The following is a 24,085-nucleotide window of genomic DNA, read 5'->3' on the forward strand; positions in this document are numbered from 1 at the left end:
TGTCTTCTTGCTGAGTGTGTGTGTGTGTGTGCGTTTCAATCTCGATTGTCAATCTAGAAAAGTTAGAAAAGATGTTTGCCTTTGGCCTGGAACAGGAACGAGAATGGGAATACGAGTGCGAGTGCCGGAGAAGAATGGGAACGCGGCGAACGGTCAGCGACCTTTCCCGGCGATTACACGTGTTGTAAATTAGTTTAGGACTCGTGGATTCTCCGATTCTCCAGGTTTGTATTTTTTGAGGAATATTAATGCTCTGTTTGCCAGTCAGTCGAAACTCCAGTGGAAGTTTGTCCAACTCTAAATAACATGTGCCTGTAAATGAGCGATGGGTGAGGATAGGATTGCCCAAAGAGAAATAGATCCCTTAACACATCGATAATCCCAATGGATATCATCACCTATATAAACAAAATCCATATATATGTAGTTTTCCTTATTAATTGGTGTACAGGAAAAGGGGAAAACACGATGTTTCACAGATTGGGAGAAAGTCAAAAAGTTAAATTCGTTAGAGATCTCCCAATGAAAGTAATTCGAAAGCTTAGCTGTCTGTATTATAAAAATTATCCCTCAATAGATTATAAAAAGAGATTTAATAAGGGTAATATTAAATACAAATTTATGGTAGTATCCTATTAGCCTTTGAATAAAAAAATACTATACATTTGAATTGAGTATTTGAAATTACAGTATGTTCAAAAACCTTTATAGGAGAGTTCCCCAAATTATATCTAGAGTATATGATCTCCAGCTTATTCTTCTTCCCGTCATAATGATAAAACTTCAGCACATACAATGTATTTTTCCCCTATTAATTGATGTACAGGAAAAATGACTTTTCACACACCAGGAATACCCGCGGCACAAAAGAGTATCTGTATCTGTGGGATACTGAGAGAGAGCAAGGAAAATAACAACAAAAGATTTATAAATTATAGAGAGGGGAGAGAGATAGAGAGTAGATTTTCGATTCTTTGGCTTTGGGGAGGATCAATTGTGATCTCACGACGTCAAGCTGGGATATGGCACCTGATGATCCAACAGAGATATCCAACAACAATTTCACACCTGACCGTTAGAGGGGACGTAGAAAAAAGGGCGTGGCAGCAGCAGCAGAAGATATATACTGGCTTATCTCCGACGAGGACCCCGGAGATAACCGGTTATCCCCGGAGAAGAGCTACTTTCTAGGCCTGCGACTGCGACTGACTTGTGATTACTAAATTAGCACTCTCCTGATTGTCTTCCTCCTCCCACCCCACCGTCCACAATTTCTAATTGCCATTGCCGGCGGGGCTGTAAAACCGACAACAACAACGACAATTGGGAAAACGCAGACTTGGGGCCAAGAAATTCCTTTTTAATTAGCGTCCCATGCGAACGTCATCATCCCAAGCCCACAGAATGGACAGATCCCAGCCTCCAACTCCAGCGATCACCTGCAACTGTCCCAAAAATTGTGTTGCGTCATAATCATTGTCTGGTGGGAACTTCCGTCGCAGTAATCACAATCAACAACAACAACAAAAACGACAACAACAACAACAACAACAACGACAACGACAGCGGCAAAAGGCAGCTACCTCACACAGCTTCTAATGCCAAGCGATTACACTGGGGGAAAAATATATATACAATTACATTAAAGAATAAATAATAAATATAAAATGAAGAAATATTTCAGTTCAAATTTAATATTACTCAATGATTTATTGATTTTCTTGAGATATAGTGCATTAATTGCAATAATTAAATCATTTGCTGAACTGAATTAAAGTTTTGAGTAATTTGTAGTTCATAAAAGAATTGAAAAATATTAACATTATTAAGCTATAGATCTATATATTATTTTGAATATGCTCTTGGGTTATAGATCTCTGATAGAGCAATAGATCCCTATAAGCATCAGAAAAAACAAAATTGATGAGAGCTTAGTTGACCAAAGAGATCATACTGGAACTAGCATCTTTTATCCTTATTTTCCCTATTTCTATTTACTTATATTTATATATATTACTATATCTTTATTTATTTAACTTTTTCCTCTATAACCTGTTACCAAGTTTTACACAGTGTATCTTGCCTAATGACACTCTGGGCCATCAGCTGTGGGGAGCTAGGTCTTTTTGGGCTCTCAAATCCGGAAATGTCGCCATCTCTGTGTGTTCCCCTTTACCTTGGATCGGATGTGACAGAGCACTTCGAGCTCCTCCTCCTCCTGCTCCTAATTCTCCTCCAACTTCAGTTCGTGTGAACCAAGTTAGTTGCGTGTCCGTGTCCGGTAGCCAGGATCGGTGAGATCCGTGAAATTAGCGTGAAACGCCGAAATGGTTGTCCTAGTAACTGTTCCCACAGTCACACACACTCAGTGTGTGTTGCATAATTTTCACGCTTCCTGAACTCACAAGGACCCTCTCCCAGTCGCACCTGTGGAGTTGTCCTGCCAACAAGTTGTTGGTCAGCAGCAACAACTTTCACCCTCCCCCGAAAGATACACAAAAACTAATTTCATAAAAGTCAGCCTGCAATCAGGTTCTGAAAAATATATTCCCATGATCTGTTGCATGAACTGAGGCAAGGAGAAAGGGGGAGAAACACATTTAAAATTGAATTTTTATTTTGATTTCTTAGCCTGCGGCTGGCCCGCGACTTAATGGCCCTTGACTTTCGGCTGTCCTTTCGTTGCCTCTGCTCCTTTATCCTTTCGGTTATCCCTTCCGCTTCGAACTCTTTCACATAAAATCGGGGATCGTTACTCCATTCTCCCACGTTCCTGTGTACAGGATCAAAGTCCCTGACTTATTTTCAGATACAATTTTACGATATTTTGTGTATCCTGCAGCCCCGAGGGTTGAAGCGTTCGAAGATCCTTCAAGATCCTCTTCAAATAGACACAGACGTTGACATAAACACCTGGCGCAGCGAAGGACGGCGGGGGATTACAGGCAAATAATGAGAGATAATGTTTGAGTAACGACGACTGTACGGCCACAGGACCTGGCTGGTAATTACAGCAGAGATATGGCGGAGATTGTTGGAAATTACACCGGGGGACATGAAACAAGTCACGCTGCATCCCCGCCACCCGAAACCCTCCCCCTTCTGAGGAGTGAGGAATGAGGAATGATGAGTACGAAGGACTGATCCGACGAAGGACTGGATGCCGAGGACAAAGCCAGCTCATTGTCTGCCTCCCCGATATTTACAAAAGCAGAAAGAATACAGAAACAGAGAGGCCGAAAAAAGAGAAGACCCGAAGAATTGAAAATGAGAAGAACAAGGGGATGGCATTGGAGATGGGACTGGGCATGGACATGGGGATGGGGATGGGAATGGGAATGGAGATGGAGGTGGGAATGGAGATGGAGATGGGGACGGAGACGGAGAGGGAGCAAACAGCGTATCCTGTACCCTTGCACAGACGTTGACTTTCATTATCTGTTGCGCCACTTTAGGCCACTCAGGCCAGGGCTGCCTGGGAGAGCTTCACCGGGAAGGGGTAGGCAACCAAGTGCACTGAAAAAAAATAAATAGAAAATATTAAGAAATATTTTAATAAAATTGAAGAGTATTATATTTTCAGTCAGAAGCTTGCAACACAGTGAAGGAGTCGTTTCCGACCCTCTAAATCATATACATATATTATTAATCAGCACTTACTTCCGAGTCGATCTAGCTATATCTGGGCAAAATTTAAATTTTTCAAAATTTTGAAAATTGTATAAGGGGTTACATCGTTAAAATTGTTAAAAATTGACAAAATATTAAATTTCTTAAAATTTAAAACTTGATATGTAGATTTGTTAATCCTATAAAAACTAGCACAGAAAAGCTATCCGAAAAAATTAATGGAATTTTGACTTAGTTATGATATTTTAAAAATATTGATCTACCCCAAAAATGATCATATAAAATTATATTATATTAATAAACCTAGAAAGTAAAAGAGTTCCATAACGTGATACCAAATTTGGGATATACAGATATTATATTATTTAGAACTGTATTGCAGATTTAAATTATTTCTTCTTATAATAACCTCTAAATATAACCTCAAAAGAATTAGTTGAAATTATAATATATTTATTCTTTGGTTTTCCTCTTAATTTTTCTCTGTGCAAAAATCCCCTGGCATGCATATGAAATCTCAAGCATTTGGCGAGCAGGGAGGAAGCAGTTGTATGAAGGGCGTATTAAGCAGGGACTCCAAGCAAGCAGGGAGTACACAGAGAAGGCTTCAGGGAGTAAGGAGTAAGGAGTCGGGAACAGGGAGCAGGGAGCAGGGAACAGAAAGCAGGGATCTTCAACCCAAACGAGGACGTGCTGCCTGGGCACAATTGCTCCGCCACAGGGTGCAGTCACTGCGATCAGTGGGATGTGGGATGTGGGATGGGATCGCAACGGAGACCGCGACTTCGACTTCCACTTCGAGGATCGCTGTCAGAGTCGCTATCGGAGTCGGAGTCGGAGCCGGGAGTCCCAGAGTTTCGGAGTCAGCCGTGTGTATCCAGTGAGGAAATATGCCTCGCGAAGGGGAATCTCTGGACTTGAAAGTTATTTATTCTCTGGCGTTTCTCTCCTCGCCCCTGTCTCTGTGTGTGTGTGTGTGTGAGTGTGGGGTTTCTTTATACGATTATTCACTGTATGTGTGATCGTGTCAGAGGATACTTTTATGGCCAGCTCCACCCCTCGTTGCCCCTCTTTTGATTTGCATTCCAATGTGTGTGCAGTGTGTGCAAGGCCCAGCCCAGAAAGAAACTCAACTTGAAAGGCAACAAATAAATGCGATCCCTTTTCGCTTCGCTTCGGGGGCTTAGAGGGTGCAAAGATAATGGAGGGAGAGATCGGGGAGAATCCGGAGGAGAATCCAGGGGAGAATCCGGAGGAGAATCCAGGGGAGAATCGGCAGGAGAATCCAGCGGTAATTGTAACGTGCGAATTGCGAGCAGGGGAAATATTTTCAATTTGCTAAATAATATGTCATCCGACGAGCGGCAGCCACGACGATCAATCCTGGGGAACGGGAGTTGAATTTTTGATTGCCTTTCTTTCCTTTATTTTTATTTTTTAATTTGTAATTTGCATACAGTGTGTTTCAGTGACCCAAGGCGTTAATAGGGACAAGATACATACATATATTTATAATGGAGAATAAACTTAAAGAAAGAAAGAAAGTTGAGGTTTCTGGAAGGATTTAAAAGATAGTATTCATATTGTTTTAGTTTGTAAAAATCATTTGCTTTTCGTGAATTTATATATACTATATTTATTTGTGTTGAATTTATACATGCTTTATAATTAAATATCTAATTTTTCATGTTTTATAACCCCTCAGGGTATTAACATATAATTTTAGTCAGAAAATGTAACTTTGTAAATAATCATTTCCGACACCATAAATCATATATATTCTTGATCAGCATTAAAAACCAAGTCGATCTAGCTATGTCCGAGCAAAATTTAATTTTTACAACATTTTGACAATTTGATAAGGGGTCATTAAAATTGTCAAAAATTGGCAAAATTTTTAATATTGAATTAAGTATGCAGATTTATAATCCCAACAAAAACTAACATAGGAATGGTTTCCGAATCAAAATTAATGCATTTTTGGCTTACTTATGAGATTTTTAAACTATGAAATATTGGAAAAATGTTCATATAAAAATATCGAATCAAAGAATGCAAATATTATATATGATCGATTTAAAATGCGATCCTATACTTGAGTTACAAACTGCAAGGGAATAAATACTCGACCTCCTGAAGTTCGTTTCCTTTCTTACTTTATATAAAATGTATATCTTTTATAGGGTAATTTATCCCCTTCCTTAACTTTCAGTAACTTCCTCTATCCCTACTGATACCTCAGTACTTAATCTTCAATTGAACTCAATTCCTTAAATCAATGAATGCTCTTTTCTTTATGTTTTTTTTTTCTTTTTGGGGGTTGATATTTTTATGCATGTATATATCCATCTGTTCCTTGGTACATACTCCCTTATCGCTAGATCGCTTGATGGAAACATATTTCCCTTGAATTATTTGACCAGCCGGGGAGAGAGTGCTGAGTTTGCGGCGTCATTAACCCTTCGCCCAGTTTCCTGATACATAAAACATTTTCTGGAGGAATCCCAATTTCGGTGGGAAAGCCATTAAAAACGTTTGTTTTCCTCGCTTTTTGATTGCATTTTATTACGCACCGGGGCTCCTTGTGTTCCCCGAAAGTGAAGAGATTCAGGAGCAGAGATACATTTAATGACTTTGACATGCATTCTGACCTGGATGTGCAACAGATTCTGACCACCGGAGTGGGGTCTTCTGGCCAAGGATCGGGATCCGGAGAGTGTGTGTTCTGGGAAGGAGGAAGGAGGGACTTCACTCACTTCTTTCCTTGCGTCAATGTCAACGACTCTCGGTGGCCATTTGAATGCCGCATGTTTACGACTTTTGGTCGCATTTCATTTCACTCCATTTGATCCGAGCTAATTTCGCGACAGACGACGGACCACCAGACATGGCCATGACAAGAAATCCTTTCCAAGAAACATAACCTAAACGAACATGAAATCCATTTGTAAAACATGCTTTCGGCTCTCTTGCAATTCGAGGCCAAAGCATTGGGGAGAGGCCCCCGCCAGTATAACCAAGTGCAGGTCCAACTCCAAGTCCTCTCTGCTTCTCTGCTGGCGTGTGTGGAGTGTGCAGCCAAGCAGCTAGAAGATCCATCCACCGATCCAGCAATCCACCGATCCACCGATCCACCGATCCACCCATCCCTGGCCCACCCATTCATCCATCTCCGCGTCTATATCTATGTCTATTCCCAACAGCTGGAAAGTGGCGGAAGGCTCTCGTGTCTGTGTTGTTGGGTTGAATGAACCAAAAGAGAGCAACTGTTGGTTGCACAGAGAGAAATATATAGTAATTTAATCAAATTCATATCTATAAGATATTGTATCTTGTATTGTGTGTCCCTTTCTCTGGTGTTTCTGTTCTTAGGATTGTGGGGACTGGGATTTTCTTTTCGTGTAAAAAGTTGCTATTGTTGCAGTTGCTACCAACTCTCTCCTGCGGCACTCGTGCGTTTCCTTCAGCAATTTGCAACTGCAACTGCAAACTGCAAACTGCAACAGATGCCTGACATCGCAGCGCCTAGATCAAGACCATGAGATCGCCTCTTGGTAATGTGGTTTCTGTGCGCAAGTTCCTTCTTGGTCGGGGCGAATTACGTATACGGGCCAAGATTGTGGTCGGTCGCCAGCAAGGCTTCCTGCAGCTTCCAAACTGAGAGATGCCAAGATGCTGGGTTGCTGGGTTGCCCCAAAGAAAACCGCAATCCAGCGGCCAGAGACAATTTCCTTGGCTTGGCGGAAAGGCTAAGCTGGCCATGAATAACCATTTAAGTGCTTTCCCAGGCGGCAACGATCCTGGGAACTTGCCAGGCCGACAGGTGAGGCTTCCCACTTACCAAAAACAGAGGCAGGCCCAGGAAAATGCTGGCTTAGAGAGCTCAGAGAATGCCTAGAGAGTGAGGGACACACAGAGAGACAGATAGAGATAGAGGGAAAACGGAGACCCTTCATTAACCCAACCGTCACCTGGGCATTCAACTCTCGGTGGAGTATCCACCCATCCCGGACCCAGTTTTCACACAATATTTTCCTGCATCTTTCTGCTCTGCTTTTCAGCTTTTCCAAGGTTTGTTGCCAAGGTTTTTCCTCCTCTTTGCTGTCTTTCTGATCGCATTTGCGCATGCGCACAATTTTCCCGTAACAATAGCAAACGAGAGGCCACAGAAAAAGACTGCAAGAAGAATATGTATGTATAAATTTATAAGAAAGCAAAAAGAGTTCAGTTCAAGTGCCTTTCTCCGAGGTCGAGAATGGACCAAGCTCCAGTCCCAGTCCCAGTTGCTCTTCCCAACCAAGCCCCGTACACATACCCAAAGACCTTACCCAGACCTACTTCACAATAAAAAGAAAGAAAGAAACGAGGAACTTTTTATGCGCGTTATGATGTGAAAGAAGTCACATCCAACTTTTTATTCACAGCACGGAGTCAGAGTCATTCCACGGAGCGTTGACAAATTCCTTCATTATGGCAAGAGGTAAGGGGAAAGCAGCATGCAGATTGCAGAGCTTTAGATGGATGAGAGTTAAGGATTTTAGCCATCCTTCATAAGCCAGATATACGTCTTTTATAAAGCCAAAGCTACATTTAAACTAAACAGTTTTCAATAGAAATTCCTTAAATATAAAAATGTAAAATGATAATTAAGGTAGGATTCATTTTATGTTTAAAACAGTTAAATAGATGATCATTTAAGGATCAATGAATTCTCCATAAGTTACAATAATAGTTACAGTAATTTACCATTTCTTTACTATTTTATAAATGGTTTCAATATGTTTGCTTCACCATCAATCTTCATTTAATAAACATAATGGTTTTAATGCAATTAAATGTTTTTGAATAAGGTTTGTATACTCGCAGTATTTTCTAATTTCAGTCTGTTATTATTGTTACAAATCATAATATAAACTATTTAAATGTTGTACTATGGTCTAGATAGAAAGTATCTAACAATTATTGAAAACAAATAAGCCCAAGACAATTTTGTTAATCTTGAAATATAAAATATATCAATATTTTTTTAAACACATAATAATTTCAATAAATATGATATAGAAATGATGTTGAATACAATAACAAACTATATACTTTACCATATTTGTGTTTCAAGAAGGACTTCTAAGTTTATTTTAACTTTTCACTGACATAAGAAGGTTTAACCCGAATTGTATTAATTATTTTATAAGGATCAAAGCTTAAGAAGAATTGCAAGATAAAAATTTAAAGACAACAAAATATAGATATATATTCAATCGGTTTAGGTTAGATTTAGATTAGCAATTTCAACTCTAACGAGGTTGTTGTTCCATATCTAAACTGTTACCTTTCTCAGCATGAAATTAAAACTAATTAAAATCCTAAGCCTCCGCCTGTAACTGAATCAATATTATTTTAGATTTATTTTTTTTATACATACAAATACTTTGTCTATTTCAGGACAATGTATTCCCTGGGAGAAACCTTTTCAAGAGCTATATATTATATGTCGCAACCAAGGGCAATTCCTTCTCCAAACGTCCGTCACTCCTTGCTCCAATTCCAAGGCCCCTCAGGGCCCTTAAGCCCCAACTTTCGAAACTGTACAAGACCAAAGCCGAAAATAAACACAGCCTGAAATGCCAGGGAAAGGCAAACAAACAAGAGTCCAAAAACGAACGAACCCCCATCCGAGGTACGAGGTCCCAGATCCCAGATCGTTCGAAAAGTAACGTGCAACAAGAAGCAATGGTGGCGAGGACGAAAGGATTGCGTTGTTGCGTCGCCTCATCGCCAGATACACACACACTGAGAGAGAGTGCTGTGTGTTGCATACAGTATCCCTTTTTTCGTGGGATCCGCGACGAGGACAGGCGACAGGCAACAGGCTAAAGGCAATCGGGAACCGGCCATAAGTCCAACAGGTAGAGGAGGGAGCGACCGCAGCGGAGCAAACTGGTTTCACCAGATTCCAGCGGCGGCAGCGGATCCCAAGGAGCGGCGGCTCTGAGGACGCTCCGCTGCGACTCTGTGTTGACTTTGGCCCCGTGGAAGGAGGCGACTCTCCAATCTCTGCGGCTCTGTGAGTGGCATACGAAACCAGTTTGATCCTCTGGCCCGATGAGTTGGCGTAAAAGCAATTTTAATGTCCTGCTACCCAAGTCCATAAAGTCATGAATAATCGCCAATCGGACGTACGTATGTACGTGCATGTAGGATGGAGGACACGAACGTTCGTCCCCTGATCCCAATCCCATTCCCGGTTCCATTCCCCTCCTGATGATTTGTTTGCTTCCCCCCATTCCATTTCTTGACTTTTTTCTTGTGCCTCTCGATCCTTGAGAGCGTCCATGCTTTGTGTCGACTGTACTCTTGGGGTTGCATTTGGTTTCCTTAAGGAAGAAGGGAGCAGAGAGTAAGGTCTGTGATTGATTTGATTGGAACAAAGGATCGTTGGCTTGATAAATGAGAATAATTATATACAGAGAGAATTCATCATAAAGGATATACGGAATTTGATGTATATTTCAGACAAAATTTACGACCTTATACATCCTTTTCTATGAGAACTTTAAGATTCTATAAACAGACTTTTATTAAATCTAAAATATGGGTTATTAATCTATATAAGCACTTTATACAAAATTATAGGTTATAACGTAGGTTATTTATATCTCATTGTCCTAATATTGCTTTGGCAGCTATAAGTTTTTGTCCATAGAATTTAGTGAAACAAGATACTAAGAAAATATATCCAAAGTTTTGAAAGTATTTTGCTATTATAACAAATTAAAGCCATAACATACACTTCCAGGATATTATAATTATGGCCAAAAGCCTACAAAATAATGAAGGAGTCATTTCCGACCCTATAAATCATATATATTCTTGATCTGCATGAACAGCCAAGTCCATCTAGCTATGTCCGAGCTAAATTTAAATTTTTTAAAAAAATTGAGAATTTCATAAGGGGTTATATCATTAAAATTGTCAAAAATAGAGAAAATTTTGTAATATTTTTAAATGTTAAATATGTTAAGAATGCAGATTTATAAACGTAAAGAAAAACTAACATAGGAATGGTTTCCGAATCAAAATTAATGCATTTTTGGCTTAGTTATGAGCTTTATAATCATTGATTTGGTAAACAAATTGTCATATAAAAGTATAAATATTATCGACCAAAAAATGGTATTATAGTTTTAGTAAAAAGCTTCAAATTATGTGAAGGAGTCATTTCCGACCCTATAAATCATATATATTCTTGATCACCATCAAAAACCTAGTCGATCTAGGTATGTTTAACCAAAATTGAATTTTTTCAAAATTTTCAAAATTTTATAATTGTTAAAAATTGATAAAAATGTTGATTTTTCTAAATTTTAAATTGAGTATGCAGATTTGTTAACCATATAAAAACTAACATAGGAACGATTTCTGATTTAAAATTAATGCTATTTTGGCTTAGTTATGAGTTTATTAAAATTTGATTTGTCGGAAAAATTGTCATATAAAAATGTTGATAAATATCGTTTCTATAAATAATAATAAATGGTATTAATGCTAAATAAAATTTAATTAAATTAATGCAGTTTTAGCTTAGTTATACGTACAAACAGACATGCCTAAATCGAATCGGCTACTCATGCTTATAAAAAATGTCTCCTCTGTTGCGTTAAAAAGTTCTGATTGTATATTATGGAAATCCTAGATTTAGGGTTTTATGTATAGATAATCTCTATCCATCTAAACTGCCTTTTCTGTTCTCCAATTTCACTCCCTATCGATGCCCAACCCCTTTCCCCTTTCCACGATGCCAACTGTACGCCTCTGGAAACGCAATATTCCCCCCTCTGAGACGTCGAGCATTGTCATGGAATCAGCGAAATTCTCTCGGTGATTCCTTGAAAAATCCTTTACAGATAAACACAAGTGCACTTCAGTTTCAAAATGCGATGACGGGGACCAGAGTCAGAGTCAGAAACGGGGAAAGAGAGAGAAAAAGTTACCCCAGCAGAAGATCAAATATACATTTGAGTAAACAAGAGGAGCATTCCGACGAAAAAAAGGGATACTATATACATATATATGTAGCTAGATGTGTATGTACATCCCCCGATTATGACGACGACCGGCGATGTTTACATTTCCCCACACAGCGACCGAACGAGTCCAAGGCCCCCAGATCCGACCGCAAGGAAGAGAGGGTATTAGTATAACCCTTGAGAACTCCTGCGCCTCCTTGGGCGCAGAGACAGAGAGAGCTGCATTCCGCAGCCACTAACAGCAGCATCATCCAGCATCCAGCATCCAGCTGGGCGGAGATCGCAGGCAAGATCACCAGAGATCAAGTGAAGGGTGCAGCGAGCAGCGTGCAGCGTGAAAAGTCCAAAGAAAAAGGATTGTGTTCCTCATTCGCAGTCATCGCCGGCAGAGGCAGAGGACTAGGCGATGCTCTGCTGCTGCCCCAAGAGGTGACTGCAGTTCATTGAACTCCATCTCGCTCCCAGCCCAGGCATCTCCTCTCAAACACACACAGCCACAAACAAAAAGGCGGCAGAGATGCTGGACCAACAAAGGATAAATACTAGCTAAGAGAAAGGGAGAGAGGAAATATAGAAAAATATAAGATTTAATGGGAAAATATCACAATATTTGGGGGGATATGTGAAGTCTAGAAGGGATATATGATAAAGGAATAGGTTTACTTTATATTCCTTCTTGTGACATTTAAATAAATCTTCAATATATATTTTCAAGATATGTGTAGTAATAATAATTCTAAATTACCTTAATTATTGTTTAAAGTTTGATTTTGATTAGGTCTATCTATAACAACATATTTAATTTGATTATTTAATAAAGTGAAATCTTGAACCTGTATCTATTAATGAATATTTTAATCACAATATAAAAAAATGATGCTATAATTTAATCATAACTTAGGTAAAGGATAAGGACCCGTAGTTCTTTTACTGAAATACCAAAAATAATATATTCTTTGATGTAACACAAATCTATCGGGAAAAAGTCCAAGGCATCAGCACATCCCCACTCCGGTCTCTGGGATAGGACAACGACTATGCCGATCTCTGTGTCTATGTGTCCATGTGTGCGCGCGCCAAGGAGTTTTTCCTGCTTTTCTTGTCGCATCCTACAGCCCAAAGGCACTGGCAGGCAGGGAAAACAGGGACCTGGGACTGGGGATCGGTTTTATTATTACAGCGGCAAAAAGCAGAAGCAGAAAGCAGAAAGCAGATTCTGAGGCAGGAAGGAAGCCGCCTGCCTCGTCGTCTTCGGTTCGTCGATGATGCTGGTGATGATGATGGTGCGCCTTGTAATCCTCCGCGCTGCGAGGCTGGCATTTTCCAAGTAAAAATAGAAAATAGATAAAAATGCAATTTGCTGTGTATCTGTCGGCAATTTGTGGATAGACAAAGGAACAGGAATTCACTCCTAAGTGCATTCCTTACCTGATTTTTGCATATAAATAGAAGAGGGAAAAGTATCGAGTTCTATTTGTGGTGTTTTCCCAACAAGAATTTCTCTCTCGATTCCTTCCCTGCTCGAATCAATTTATTCAAGTCAAAAGTTAAGTGATTGCCAGGGTAACATTTTATTGATTTATTGTCCATGTGGGAACTTTCAATCCAGCCAGGGTCCTGGCATAAGGAGCTGCTGATTCGGGCAATATGCTGGTACTGAGCAGGCGTAATGAAGATTGACACGGCCATGCAGGAGCACAGAAATAGCCACCGAAGTTACCCCCCAAACAAAAAAAAAAGAAAACGGGATTAGGGGAAGCACAGATCCGCAGAAAGGACCCACATAAAGCCTTAAGTGCCACGAAAATAGAACGCCTGCATTCGACCAGAAGGAGCGGCTACCGATCGCACCCCCGCCGCACCAGGGGTTAAGTCAGGAAGAACACTGGGAGAAATCAACCAGCATTAAATAGTTACAAAATTTAAAAGATTATTATATTCCATAGAGTGCTTATACTATAATTTCCAAGTTCTTAAATGGTATAATGATGTATTTTGTTAATCCATAGATCCACAAATAAGATTTTATTTTAATATAAAAACTAAGTCAAATATATTTTACTTCTTAAATGCTGTTAAATTTCCCCATCTACCATTTTTCAAGTGCATTTTTCGTATATTTTCAACCCCTGCCGGTCTTTTGTTTATGTTTGTTAACCGCTTAACAGATTTTTATCGCAGCAGCAGCGGCGCACAAATTACTCAACACCCAACACCAAAAATGCCTTCAGGCAGATCCTGCGCCTACAGAGATTCCTTCAGGATCGTATTCCCTAGAAAGAAGAGAAGGGGAGTTTTCGTGGGCGTGTCCTGTTTGCTATTCCTGGAACACACGCGTATCGCAGCACGCACATCTCGAGGATCAGGAATTCAACCCACGTGATCGGCGAGTGTCCTGGCAGGCAGCTTCATTAATTCCTCCGCATCCTGATTGTCCTGTGATAGAATTTCTATTCATTGACTTTCGGACTCTCTGCCCCTTTTTATCTTTTCATTGCCCTTTTTTCTCTTCAGGTTTCCTTTATCCCATCTCCCTTTGCCTTTGTTTGCTTCGTTTTCTTTGTTGTTGTCGAGTTTTCCTTCAGGTTTTCCCTTGTCCCGGGATCACTGAACTCTGCTCAGAGGATCGCCTCAACCCGATGACTGCCTGGACTGACTGACTGACTGTTTATAATTAGATGAACAAATTGAGAAGCGATTTCTTGAGGGATTATATGTCATTGGTTAACCATTTCGACATTGGGTTAATCTTTAATGCATCAAGAATTGGTTACACACATATATTTATAAGGAATAAGAAATGAGTGAGATATAAGGGATTTTTAGTTGCTTGTTTAGTAATCATGTTACATATATTTATGAATATATAATATTATCTGTTATAATGATGAACCTCTCTTAAGCTTTACCCAGACTTTTCATACAAAATATCCCTATGAAAGATATGAGAACATATTCCCCATATCAAGGACTCTTCTTGAGGACCTTCCTTAACCAAATTCCGTTCCCAGGCATATCGATCCTGCCCTCATCGAGGACTCCCTTCACCCAAATCGGTAGCATCCGCGATCCTGCATAATTTTGACAAGTCGACCCACGACAGACGCGTGTTGCCCAGTTTGATTACGACAACTACTTCTGGAGGAGGAGGCGGAGGAACTGCATCAATTGAATCCCCTCAATTAAGGCAATCAATTCGAGCCTAAGGGAGGGGGATCCTTTACCCGCAGAATTCACGAAAAACTGAAAGTTTGGACGAGTTTTTAATTGAACGTAATTGCGAAGTGAAAAGGGGGTTGATCCTGCCCGAGAGGGTCATTTGCCTAAAGAGTTTTCCCCGCCTGAGGCCGTTTTCCGTTTTCCCATGGCAACTGGGACTGGCACTAAGAAGAAATCGAGCATTGAACCCTTTCTTCGGCCATGCTCTCACGAAAGAGGAAAGAGACGTCGGGATAATGGCGGAAAGAGAGGCAACTAAAGAGAAAGAGAGAGAGAGAAAGAGAGAGAGAGTGGATAATGAGGAAAATGGGAGACGCAGCAGGCGGAGGAATGGGAGTCGGGATGCACACTTGGTTTTGCCACTTGGGCTCCATGCACCCATTTCCATTCACATGCACTTTTTGCTGCCTTCTCTACTCCTCTCTCTCTCTCTCTGTCTCTCTCTCTCCTCGCACCATCATTTCCCCATTTCCCTATTTTTCCTATATATTTCCCCGGGAGTTTCCCTTTCCCCACTCCGTTGCGTTCCGTTCCGTTCCGAGCGACTGCTAATGGATTCTACGAGGCGCTCTTTTGCCTTCTCCTTGCTTTATCACTTGTCCACTTCACCATCGGTCCTAGCCGGTTACACTGGGAGAAATAGTTAGTCCTGAAATGGATATAGAGAAATAGAAATTCCCTAGATAAATGTCGCTTTAACCTGATTAATTATTTTGATTGCTTATTAATCGATATATTAAATATGGGATGCCAATAAATATTGAAATGCAGATACTTATCTTTAAAATTTGTAGTATCCATAGCCAAGAAAAGACTAAAATTAAGTTAATCTTGTATCATTATTAATTAAATATTTAATCATAAAGATGTTTTAAAAATAAATACAAAAATCTTTCAAACTAAATGCTATTTTTATAATAATTTCAGTCAGAAGCATAAAACTAAGTGAGGAGTCATTTCCGATCCTATAAATCATATATATTCTGGATCAGAATCAAAAGCTGAGTCGATCCAGGCATGTCTTAGTTATGATCCAAAATGAAAGTGTTTTGTAAAGTTAGGATGCTTTCAAATTTATAATAAAATATTTATTTATAATCTTATTAGCATGGCATATACACCCCTAATTTTTAATTTATGTATACATATATATTAATTATTTTCAGTGGACTCAACTCCTGGCATTGACTCCCATTCTGTGGCGAGGCGAATGCACTTTGCCAGCGCCAAAGGTTTGTTTTTCCTCTGCATTTTCCTGCGCTGCCGCTGCTGCTCATTTGGCCCTTGGCCTATCGCACGTTGTGTTTTCCTCTCCTACATTTCCCTGTGGCCTGAGGAAAAACTTCGCTGTCCGCTGTCCGCTGTCCGCCTTCCATTCCTTTCCTCGGCTTACCCCGCTGGCATTTCCTTGTATTATTTACTCATGATAAGCCTCTGCGGGTCTTCCGCCCCTCAGACGTCCGGGAGGATTTTAAAGTCATCGCCGGACAATGTCCCAGACTTGGGTGCCGCCGGCCTCCAGCTGGACTGATAAGAGTCCGCGAGGGCAGGCCCAGATGGTCAACGCCCCCGGAGAATCCACTGATAGTGGAGCCAGTGTTCCTTTTGAGGACACTCCGTTTATCGATTCAAATATTTAACGACTCCCCGAGCCATATTTATTTTATTTTCTCTATTTATGATTCTTCCATATCAGCGATTTCCCCCGACCTGTTCCAGGATGTGTGAATACAGCAACTATATAATTGCCTTTTGACAGCACACTGCGGGAAAAATTTGTATCTAAATAAAATATAATAATGATAAAGTAAGGTAATAAGATTTATAGTGGAGCCAAGGTTGATATTTGGTAGCAAAGAAATGTTTTTAAAAGGATTTATTTGTAAGACTTGTTAAAGTTTAAGAAGACTATCTGAAAATGTGTTCTATGTATCTTCCTCTTTAATTTATTTACTTAAAACATTCCATATATTCTTAGATTATTTCCATTAATTTAATTAACAATCTTGAGCTTTATCAAATATATTTTATATACATTTAATGTATTAAAGAGTTCTTTGGTAAACATATTGTCTTTGTCATTGCTCTGGAATTATTATAAAAATTAAGGTAATCTTTATTATTTAATTTTCCCAATAACAAATTTAAATTCCCGCCAAATAAATTCTAATAAAATCCCATCTCTAAGCCGCGAAAAGCTTGTATGGTTTCACCTCTGCCAAGTGAAAAGAAAAGCGGCCACAGTTTGGAAAGACTTTTCCGTTCAATCAGTCTCAATTTCTGTAGAAGATGGCCTCTGAAATCCAGGAATTCTTCAGAAATAAAACCATTTTCCTAACAGGAGCCACAGGATTTTTAGGAAGAGGTAATTCCTATATAAAAATGCCCCCCACTGAGCTTCTTTTTATGGCCACTTCTTTAAGTTATTACCGAGAAACTCCTGCGAACAACGGAGGTGACAAGGATCTATGCATTAATCAGACCCAAGAGGGGTCTCTCCGTCGGAGAACGTCTCAAAAGCTGGCGAAAGGATCCAGTGAGTGTTCAGTAAAGATCTGAAAACTGGTTAACTTTCCTTAAAAATTACAAAAGGTTTTTATGGAGCTACTGAGAGTAAAGCCAGATTCTCTGGAAAGGCTTACTCCCATTCCTGGGGATTGCCTGCAGCAGGATCTGAGCATCAGTGGTTCGGACAAAAGGATCCTGATCTCCGAAGTGCAGGTGGTAATCCATGGCGCTGGAATTACTCGTCCTGATGAAGCCCTGCACTTATCCCTGGCCACCAATGTGCGTGCTACCCGGCGGATGCTTGAGTTGGCCAAGCAAATGATCCACCTCGAGTCCTTCGTCCACATTTCCAGTGCCTACTCCAAGTACATGAAGTGTCCTGTCGAGGAGAGGTTTTATCCCGAACATTTAAGCTGCAGTTCAGACAGGATTCTAGCTGTGGGAGAGCTGCTAGGCCACGACCTGCTGGACGAGATTACCACAGTCCTAGTGGGATCCTTTCCCAATACTTGTCTCTACACCAAGGCTTTGGCAGAGGATGTGATCCTGCGAGAGACAGGTGACTTGCCGCTTTGTGTTTTTCGAACTGGAATTAGTAAGTGTAGTTGAATGGGATCCGGAATATATAAAGTTATCCTACTTCCCAGTAATGTCCACCTACAAGGAGCCTGTGACTGGCTGGGCAGGACAAGTCTCTGGACCCCTGGGTCTCCTTGTGCCCATTCTGGGCGGCGTGGTGCGTGTTATCCAGGCAGATCGTCGGGCTCAGATCGCCGTGGTGCCAGCAGATTTTAGCGCCAACCTGATCCTGGCTTGTGCCTGGAAAACTGCTGAAAATGTACGACAACGGGGGAAACCCCCTACCATATACACTCTGGCTCCGAGTGAGGAAAACCCTCTGAGCTGCGGCACCTTTATCGATTCCTGTCTGTCCCAATGCGATCGTATTCCTCCCACGAGGATGATGTGGTATCCATTCCTGCTGTGCATTTCATCTGGATTTTTCTACCAGCTAGCCACCTTTTTCCTGCACATCCTGCCGGGTTACTGCCTGGACATCTTGCTGCGTCTGCAGTGGCGGGAATCTGTCCTGATGAATCTGTACGAAAGGATCCACAAGAACATTTCCGATCTGGCTCCATTTAGCAATCATTCCTGGCACTTTTGCATGGACAACACTCGGGAGTTGATGGATTCCTTGTCTGAGCAGGATCGTCGAATGTATGACTTCGACATGGCTAACCTGGACTGGCAGGACTACTTCCGGTGCGTCATAGAGGGACTGCGGCTATACATAGCCAAGGATCAGCCCACATTGGAGTCTTATGGCAAGGGTCTGAGGCTCAGGAATCGGTGGGTATTCTTTGGGAAGTTGTCCTTGGAACATATTAAGTTCCTTCTCTTCACAGACTAAAGATTCAGCACTATGTTTTCTGTGCTTTTCTGGTCTCAACAGCGGCTTATGTCCTGTGGCAGCTGGCCAGGATGTTTATTGAAAGTATTACCGAAAGCTGAAAGTAAGAATTTATATTTTGAATAAATAAAATTCCATGAAATATAAATAAAATCTACTTTTTGAAACCTACTTTCTCTGCTTTTTCCAAGTGCAGATAAGGATTCCTGCCTGACCCGGGGATATGACAGCGATAAGCCCTGGGGACTGGGTTCGCCTCCACAGGACGCTTATCAGGAACTATTGATCCGTTTTATCAATGTGTCAGCAGCAGCAACACAGGCCACTTTATCGGCAACAGGACTCATTCCCAGCAATCCTACCGATAAGGAGGCATTGTATCGATTTGCACTCATACTTTCCCTTCTCGGTTCGTCACTCTTTTCTTTCCACATACTTAAATATATTTTTTGTGGGTTCACATATGGCATTACCAACGGATCGGTCTTTACCTTGGCCAAGTGTTACCTTGCCCAAAACGTGAGCGTTGGCTAACTGCTCCAATTATTCGCGAAATTCGCTTCGATATATATGTATATCTGCTGTTCTTGCAACATTCGAGGCATTTCTTGCTAACTCAGTGAATGTGAACCGGCCCCCAGGTGGTGGAGTGCCCCTGCCTGTGCCCCTGCCCCTGCCCCTGCCCCTGTCCCTGCACCTGTCCCATGTCAAAACCCGGAGGTCTCCGGATGGATGTATTGTGCTGCCCAAGAACCCCCTGGTTAATTGGGTCACCTTTTGTCGCAGAAAACGCACAGTTCACAGAGAGAAAAATATACGCAAGAACTGAGACAGCAGAAAGACAGTTTGCTGAGTTTTATTTTCCTTCACCCATTGGGAATATATTGGATATGTTCTTAAGAGATTTATATAGTCTAATATAATGGTTCTATGGTTCTATGAAATGGCTCGCAAGTATATAGATCCTTGGAAATATGACCCAAAGGGAGATCAAAAGCTGATCAGCTCCAGAAGTTATACTATATGCACGGTGTAAAACACCACATCCTCCATTGCCCTCCACAATTCCCTCGCCAATGTCAGTGTCATTCCCCATTCGGTCTTCTATCATCTTGAGTTCAATTTCATCATCGTTATCCAATTGGCTCAACTCCATTACGAATTCCTCCATTGGCAATTTCTTGGATGCTTCTTTACGGGTGCCCAAAGCATCCTCGGGAACAGAAGTTGCATTTGAGCCCAATACCTGAACATACGGGAGTGTCATCCAAAGGACATGCAACATTAGAGCAGAAAATAGGAGGAGTACTTCCTGTCTTATCCTCATTTAAAGAAAACTTGAGCTAAAATATGTGTGTTTTGTTTTATTTACAGCAGTTGAAATTTGTTTACAATTATGTGAGGTGACTTTGGTGTTTCAGTTGCTTCCAAACCATTTTCTTTTGCCTGAAAAAAATTCTACAATGTTAGGAAATTATGAAAAATATCTTAAGAATTTTCACTTCAGTTTGGGTTTTTTACAGGCGAAAAGAAGTGATAATTTATTAAGATAATTATTAACAAGAAAGGAAACCACTTCGAGAAACTGAATATTATATTGAATTAAATTGGAAATCTATTATAACTAGATTAAAATATTTGTATTCTTTGAATTTTTAAGTCAAATAAAAGTTTAAAAATCTCATAACTAAGCCAAAAATGCATTAATTTTGATTCAGAAACCATTCCTATATTGGTTTTTGTTAGATTTATAAACAATGTAACCCCTTAAAAAATGTTCAAAATTTTGAAAAATTTAAATTTAGCTCAAACATACCTTGATCGACTCGGCTGTTCATGCTGATCAAGAATATATATGATTTATGGGGTTGGAAATGATTATTTACTTAGTTACACACTTCAGACTACAATTGAAATACTATGGAGGGATACAAAAATCTGTAAATATAAACCCAATATTATTAACCCCATAAAACTATGAATTTCTAACTAGTTAAGGGTTTGCTTTTAGAGATTCTTGAAGGTTCTTTTGAGAAGAAAGATACAAGATACTTGGACTGTGTGTGCTGCCAAAAGTAACTGGAACTGGGTAACAGCAACCAACCAACACACACAATCGCATACTGCCACAGCCAGTTGGCCAACACACACATAGAGTCACTTGGCTGAAATGAGCGGCTCAAGGTCATCACGCCACACAAAAAGAAACAAAACGCAGACTCAGATGGAGATGGAGATGGAGATGGAGGTGGAGGTGGAGCCGGGGATTGAGAAAAATGCTGCAGAAATCTCTTGACGTCTAACTGCAGCCAAAGTCGCACTTGCAGTCGTCGTCGTCCAAGTCGTCGTCGTCCAAGTCGGCTCTTGGTGGCCTCGAATCCGCTGCAGCTAAAGTCCAACATCGGGCTAAGACCCCGCAGCAATACCAACAGCTCCCAGCTCCCAGATCCCAGCGGGGGGAGCAGCAACAAAAGCGGGCTTACGAAATCACGAGCTGTGAGTATTTGAATTGAATGAGCCACGAAGATCGTGGGTCTTTTCTAGGAGGAGGTTGGGAGTAGTACTAGCCAAGGTACACTGCTACAGAAATCAGGCATTTCTTACGGGCTTAAAAATACATAAAATTAAGTAATATAAAACAAAGTAATCATGTTCAAAGCACACCCTGAAAATTAGGTATTTTTTGAACTAAATAACATTCTGAAGCTCTATTATTTCTCCCCCTGATATGAGTTACAAGCTCCCAGGCAATAATACAACCAAGTTAAAACACTTCTAAACATTGAGACATGCATGCATACATGGATAACGAAAAACTTGAAGCTGGAAAAATAATAATTCACACAGTGTTTCAATTGCACTTCACAGGGGAACGAGCCTCGATGTATCTGTGAGATACATCTCTTTCGAACATTGTACGACTTCCCAGCTACCTCTCCCTCCCTCTCTCTCCTCTGCCTCTGTCTTTCTCTGTCCAACAAGTCCTACGTACAAATCAATGGAATGCTAGCTCGAACTCCGATCAAATAAACCGCAAAACTGCCCATGCCCAAAGACAGCAGCTCCTCAGACCCATCATCAGGGCAGGGGCAGGCATCATCAGCAGCATCATCAGCAACATCATCAGCAACATCAACATCATCAGCAGCAGCGGGCTCTAGCAGCAAATAACTAAATAACAACAAATCAGGAAAGCTAGAAAACATTTAAAACGAATCTTGATTTGCCCTTTAAAACTTTTAGTCCCGATTAAAATATTTGAATATTTAAAAAATGTGATTGTCACAACAAATCATGTGTGTTTTGGGTAGAGAAGAACATTCCCTTGAACATTCTATTATATTCTCTAGAAATATATTAATTAACATTTACTTAGCTTAGATATTTTATTATTGAAATCTCATACAAGATTAAAAGAGGTTGAAAGAATTTATATTATAATAATACAAACTCTTTTCACCTTAAACAATTATAAAAAGGATATATGATTCCTGGATATTTCTTATAATACAATGAAGTAAAATGCTTATAAAATATAATTTTATAAAATACATTAAAATGTTCAAAATGAATATAAATTGCTTTACAAATGTAATGGTATTTATTCTGTGTAAAAAATAAGGAAATTCATACATAGTAAATCCTTAATTATGTGATATTCCCAGAAGAAACCATGCAATGTTTACAGTTTTGACAAAATTAAAGAGGAGTATCTAAAACTTATCCATATAATATAACCCCCTTTGCTAAGTGTTTTTAAGTAATAAAAATACCCTATTCCGGCGAAAGGGTATAACAACTTTGTCGCCTTGTGGGCGGCATCAAAGTTGCCGTTCACTTGCAATTGCGACCCGATCCGATCCAAACCGATCCGATCCGTACCGAAGCTATCCAATCCGATCCGATCTGGTGGGCGGCATGGAGCATGGAGCATGGAGGGGCTCCTCTGGGTCCGCCTCGGTGGATGGATGTGGATACTAGAGACGACTAGAGCTGGCGGACTGGTGGCGTGCCTCGGTGGCATTTGGTGTCATTCGAAGTTAATTGCTGGGAACGAGTGACAGAGGCCGCCGCGCAGCTCGCTTTTGGCTCTGGCCCGGATTTGTGTCAACTCTTAAGGTTAACCTCGTAATTATGATTGTTGCCGCCAGTTGATGGTGTCTTCGGTTCTCCACGGTTCCCCGCCAGTTCTGCACGGTTCCCTCGGCCCCAAGAGATTCGAGCGGAGGTGAATCTAACAGATCTTTAATGGGAATTGTAATCATTATTTTACAAGTTTTGTGGGATCAGCCAGAGAGTGAGTAGTTTTCTCCAATTAACAAATCTACAGGTTTTGGCATATTAATCATTAAAGTATTTTAAATAATTACACATTAAATTGTATTTCTATCTGAATATTATTGTTAAAAACCTTTAGCATCACGAAATCCTTAACAAACTGTATTTATTATATGAAAAGATATAGATATATTTTGAAAACGTAATATAAAGATGTGGAAATTCTTCTTCATTTTCCTTCCTGAATTTGACTTATTTCTTCTGGTTTATTTCTTCCCAGCTTTAGTACCCTTTTTCCAGTCAGCTTTTCTTTGCGGTCCCCATCAGTCCGCTGGCGTTCCTCACTCATTTCTCGGCTCTGGGAGTGTGAGAAAATACATCAAGGCAGCTTCAGCAGCACCGAGAAAAATTGTTAAGGTTATTTATAAAAAAGAAAATCAAGAACAGGTAGTAAATAATATTAATTAAATGCTTTTAAAGATGTCCCAGTAATACCCATAGTGCGTTTCCTTGATAAATATGTAATTATTACTTTTCCTAAACAAGTTTTTCTCTCAGTTAACTTAGAAACGAGAGATTACTGCAGCAGCAGCGCTTGGTAAGTGGTTCCGTCTGGGCCCGGATCCCGTTAGAGCTGGGAAAAGGGCAACTGAATTTCACAGATACATTTGTATCTCGTCGAGAGTGAGGAGGATCCCAAGGAAAAGATGGAAATGCGAGTAACGGATTTCGAAACAACAAACTCGGGTCTCAGCTTTCGTTTCGATTATGAAATCAAAACCGAAAGACTTGTCTGGGGGGGGGGGGAAATGGAGATTTCCTTCATTGCTTTTTGGGCCTTTTCCTCCCTCCGGGAAAGAGCCAAGACTCAGACTCTTCGTAGACTGTGAGGAATTCAGGTCAGCACATCACACTCTTGATATCGGGAGAATCCCTGGCCTAATCCGAAACATATATACATATATATATAAATATCACTAAGCAGGCGAGAAAGGCAGCGCCTTAATTA

General features: G+C 40.4%; 1 protein-coding gene and 2 long non-coding RNA genes across 3 annotated transcripts in view; 2 read left to right on the forward strand and 1 right to left on the reverse strand.

Moving 5' to 3' along the window:
* The window catches only part of LOC147642537 (uncharacterized), a 216,145-nt gene that overhangs the window by 137,781 nt on the left and 54,279 nt on the right, over positions 1-24,085 (reverse strand). The window lies entirely within an intron of this gene.
* Positions 17,078-18,969, forward strand: LOC110186453 (fatty acyl-CoA reductase wat-like). Its single transcript, XM_020955638.2, has 5 exons — positions 17,078-17,241; positions 17,300-17,412; positions 17,469-17,979; positions 18,032-18,737; positions 18,794-18,969. The coding sequence occupies exons 1-5, from the start codon at positions 17,166-17,168 to the stop codon at positions 18,897-18,899; spliced, it is 1,512 nt and encodes a 503-aa protein (XP_020811297.2). The 5' UTR covers positions 17,078-17,165; the 3' UTR covers positions 18,900-18,969.
* On the forward strand, positions 20,860-22,376 carry LOC147642545 (uncharacterized). Its single transcript, XR_015273268.1, has 2 exons — positions 20,860-21,294; positions 21,667-22,376. It is a non-coding gene; the product is annotated as an uncharacterized LOC147642545 (long non-coding RNA).

The sequence above is a fragment of the Drosophila serrata genome, unplaced genomic scaffold (assembly GCF_035046125.1).
Source record: "Drosophila serrata isolate PLE 108 unplaced genomic scaffold, ASM3504612v1 contig_382, whole genome shotgun sequence".
Lineage (NCBI taxonomy): Eukaryota > Metazoa > Arthropoda > Insecta > Diptera > Drosophilidae > Drosophila > Drosophila serrata.

What these genes read in the sequence shown, in the direction of transcription:
- LOC110186453 (XM_020955638.2), top strand. Translation starts at nt 17,166, where the DNA reads ATGGCCTCTGAAATCCAGGAATTCTTCAGAAATAAAACCATTTTCCTA. An exon ending in AAAGCTGGCGAAAGGATCCA is followed by an intron (nt 17,413 to 17,468) that starts GTGAGTGTTCAG and finishes AAATTACAAAAG; the next exon opens with GTTTTTATGGAGCTACTGAG. An exon ending in TGTTTTTCGAACTGGAATTA is followed by an intron (nt 17,980 to 18,031) that starts GTAAGTGTAGTT and finishes CCTACTTCCCAG; the next exon opens with TAATGTCCACCTACAAGGAG.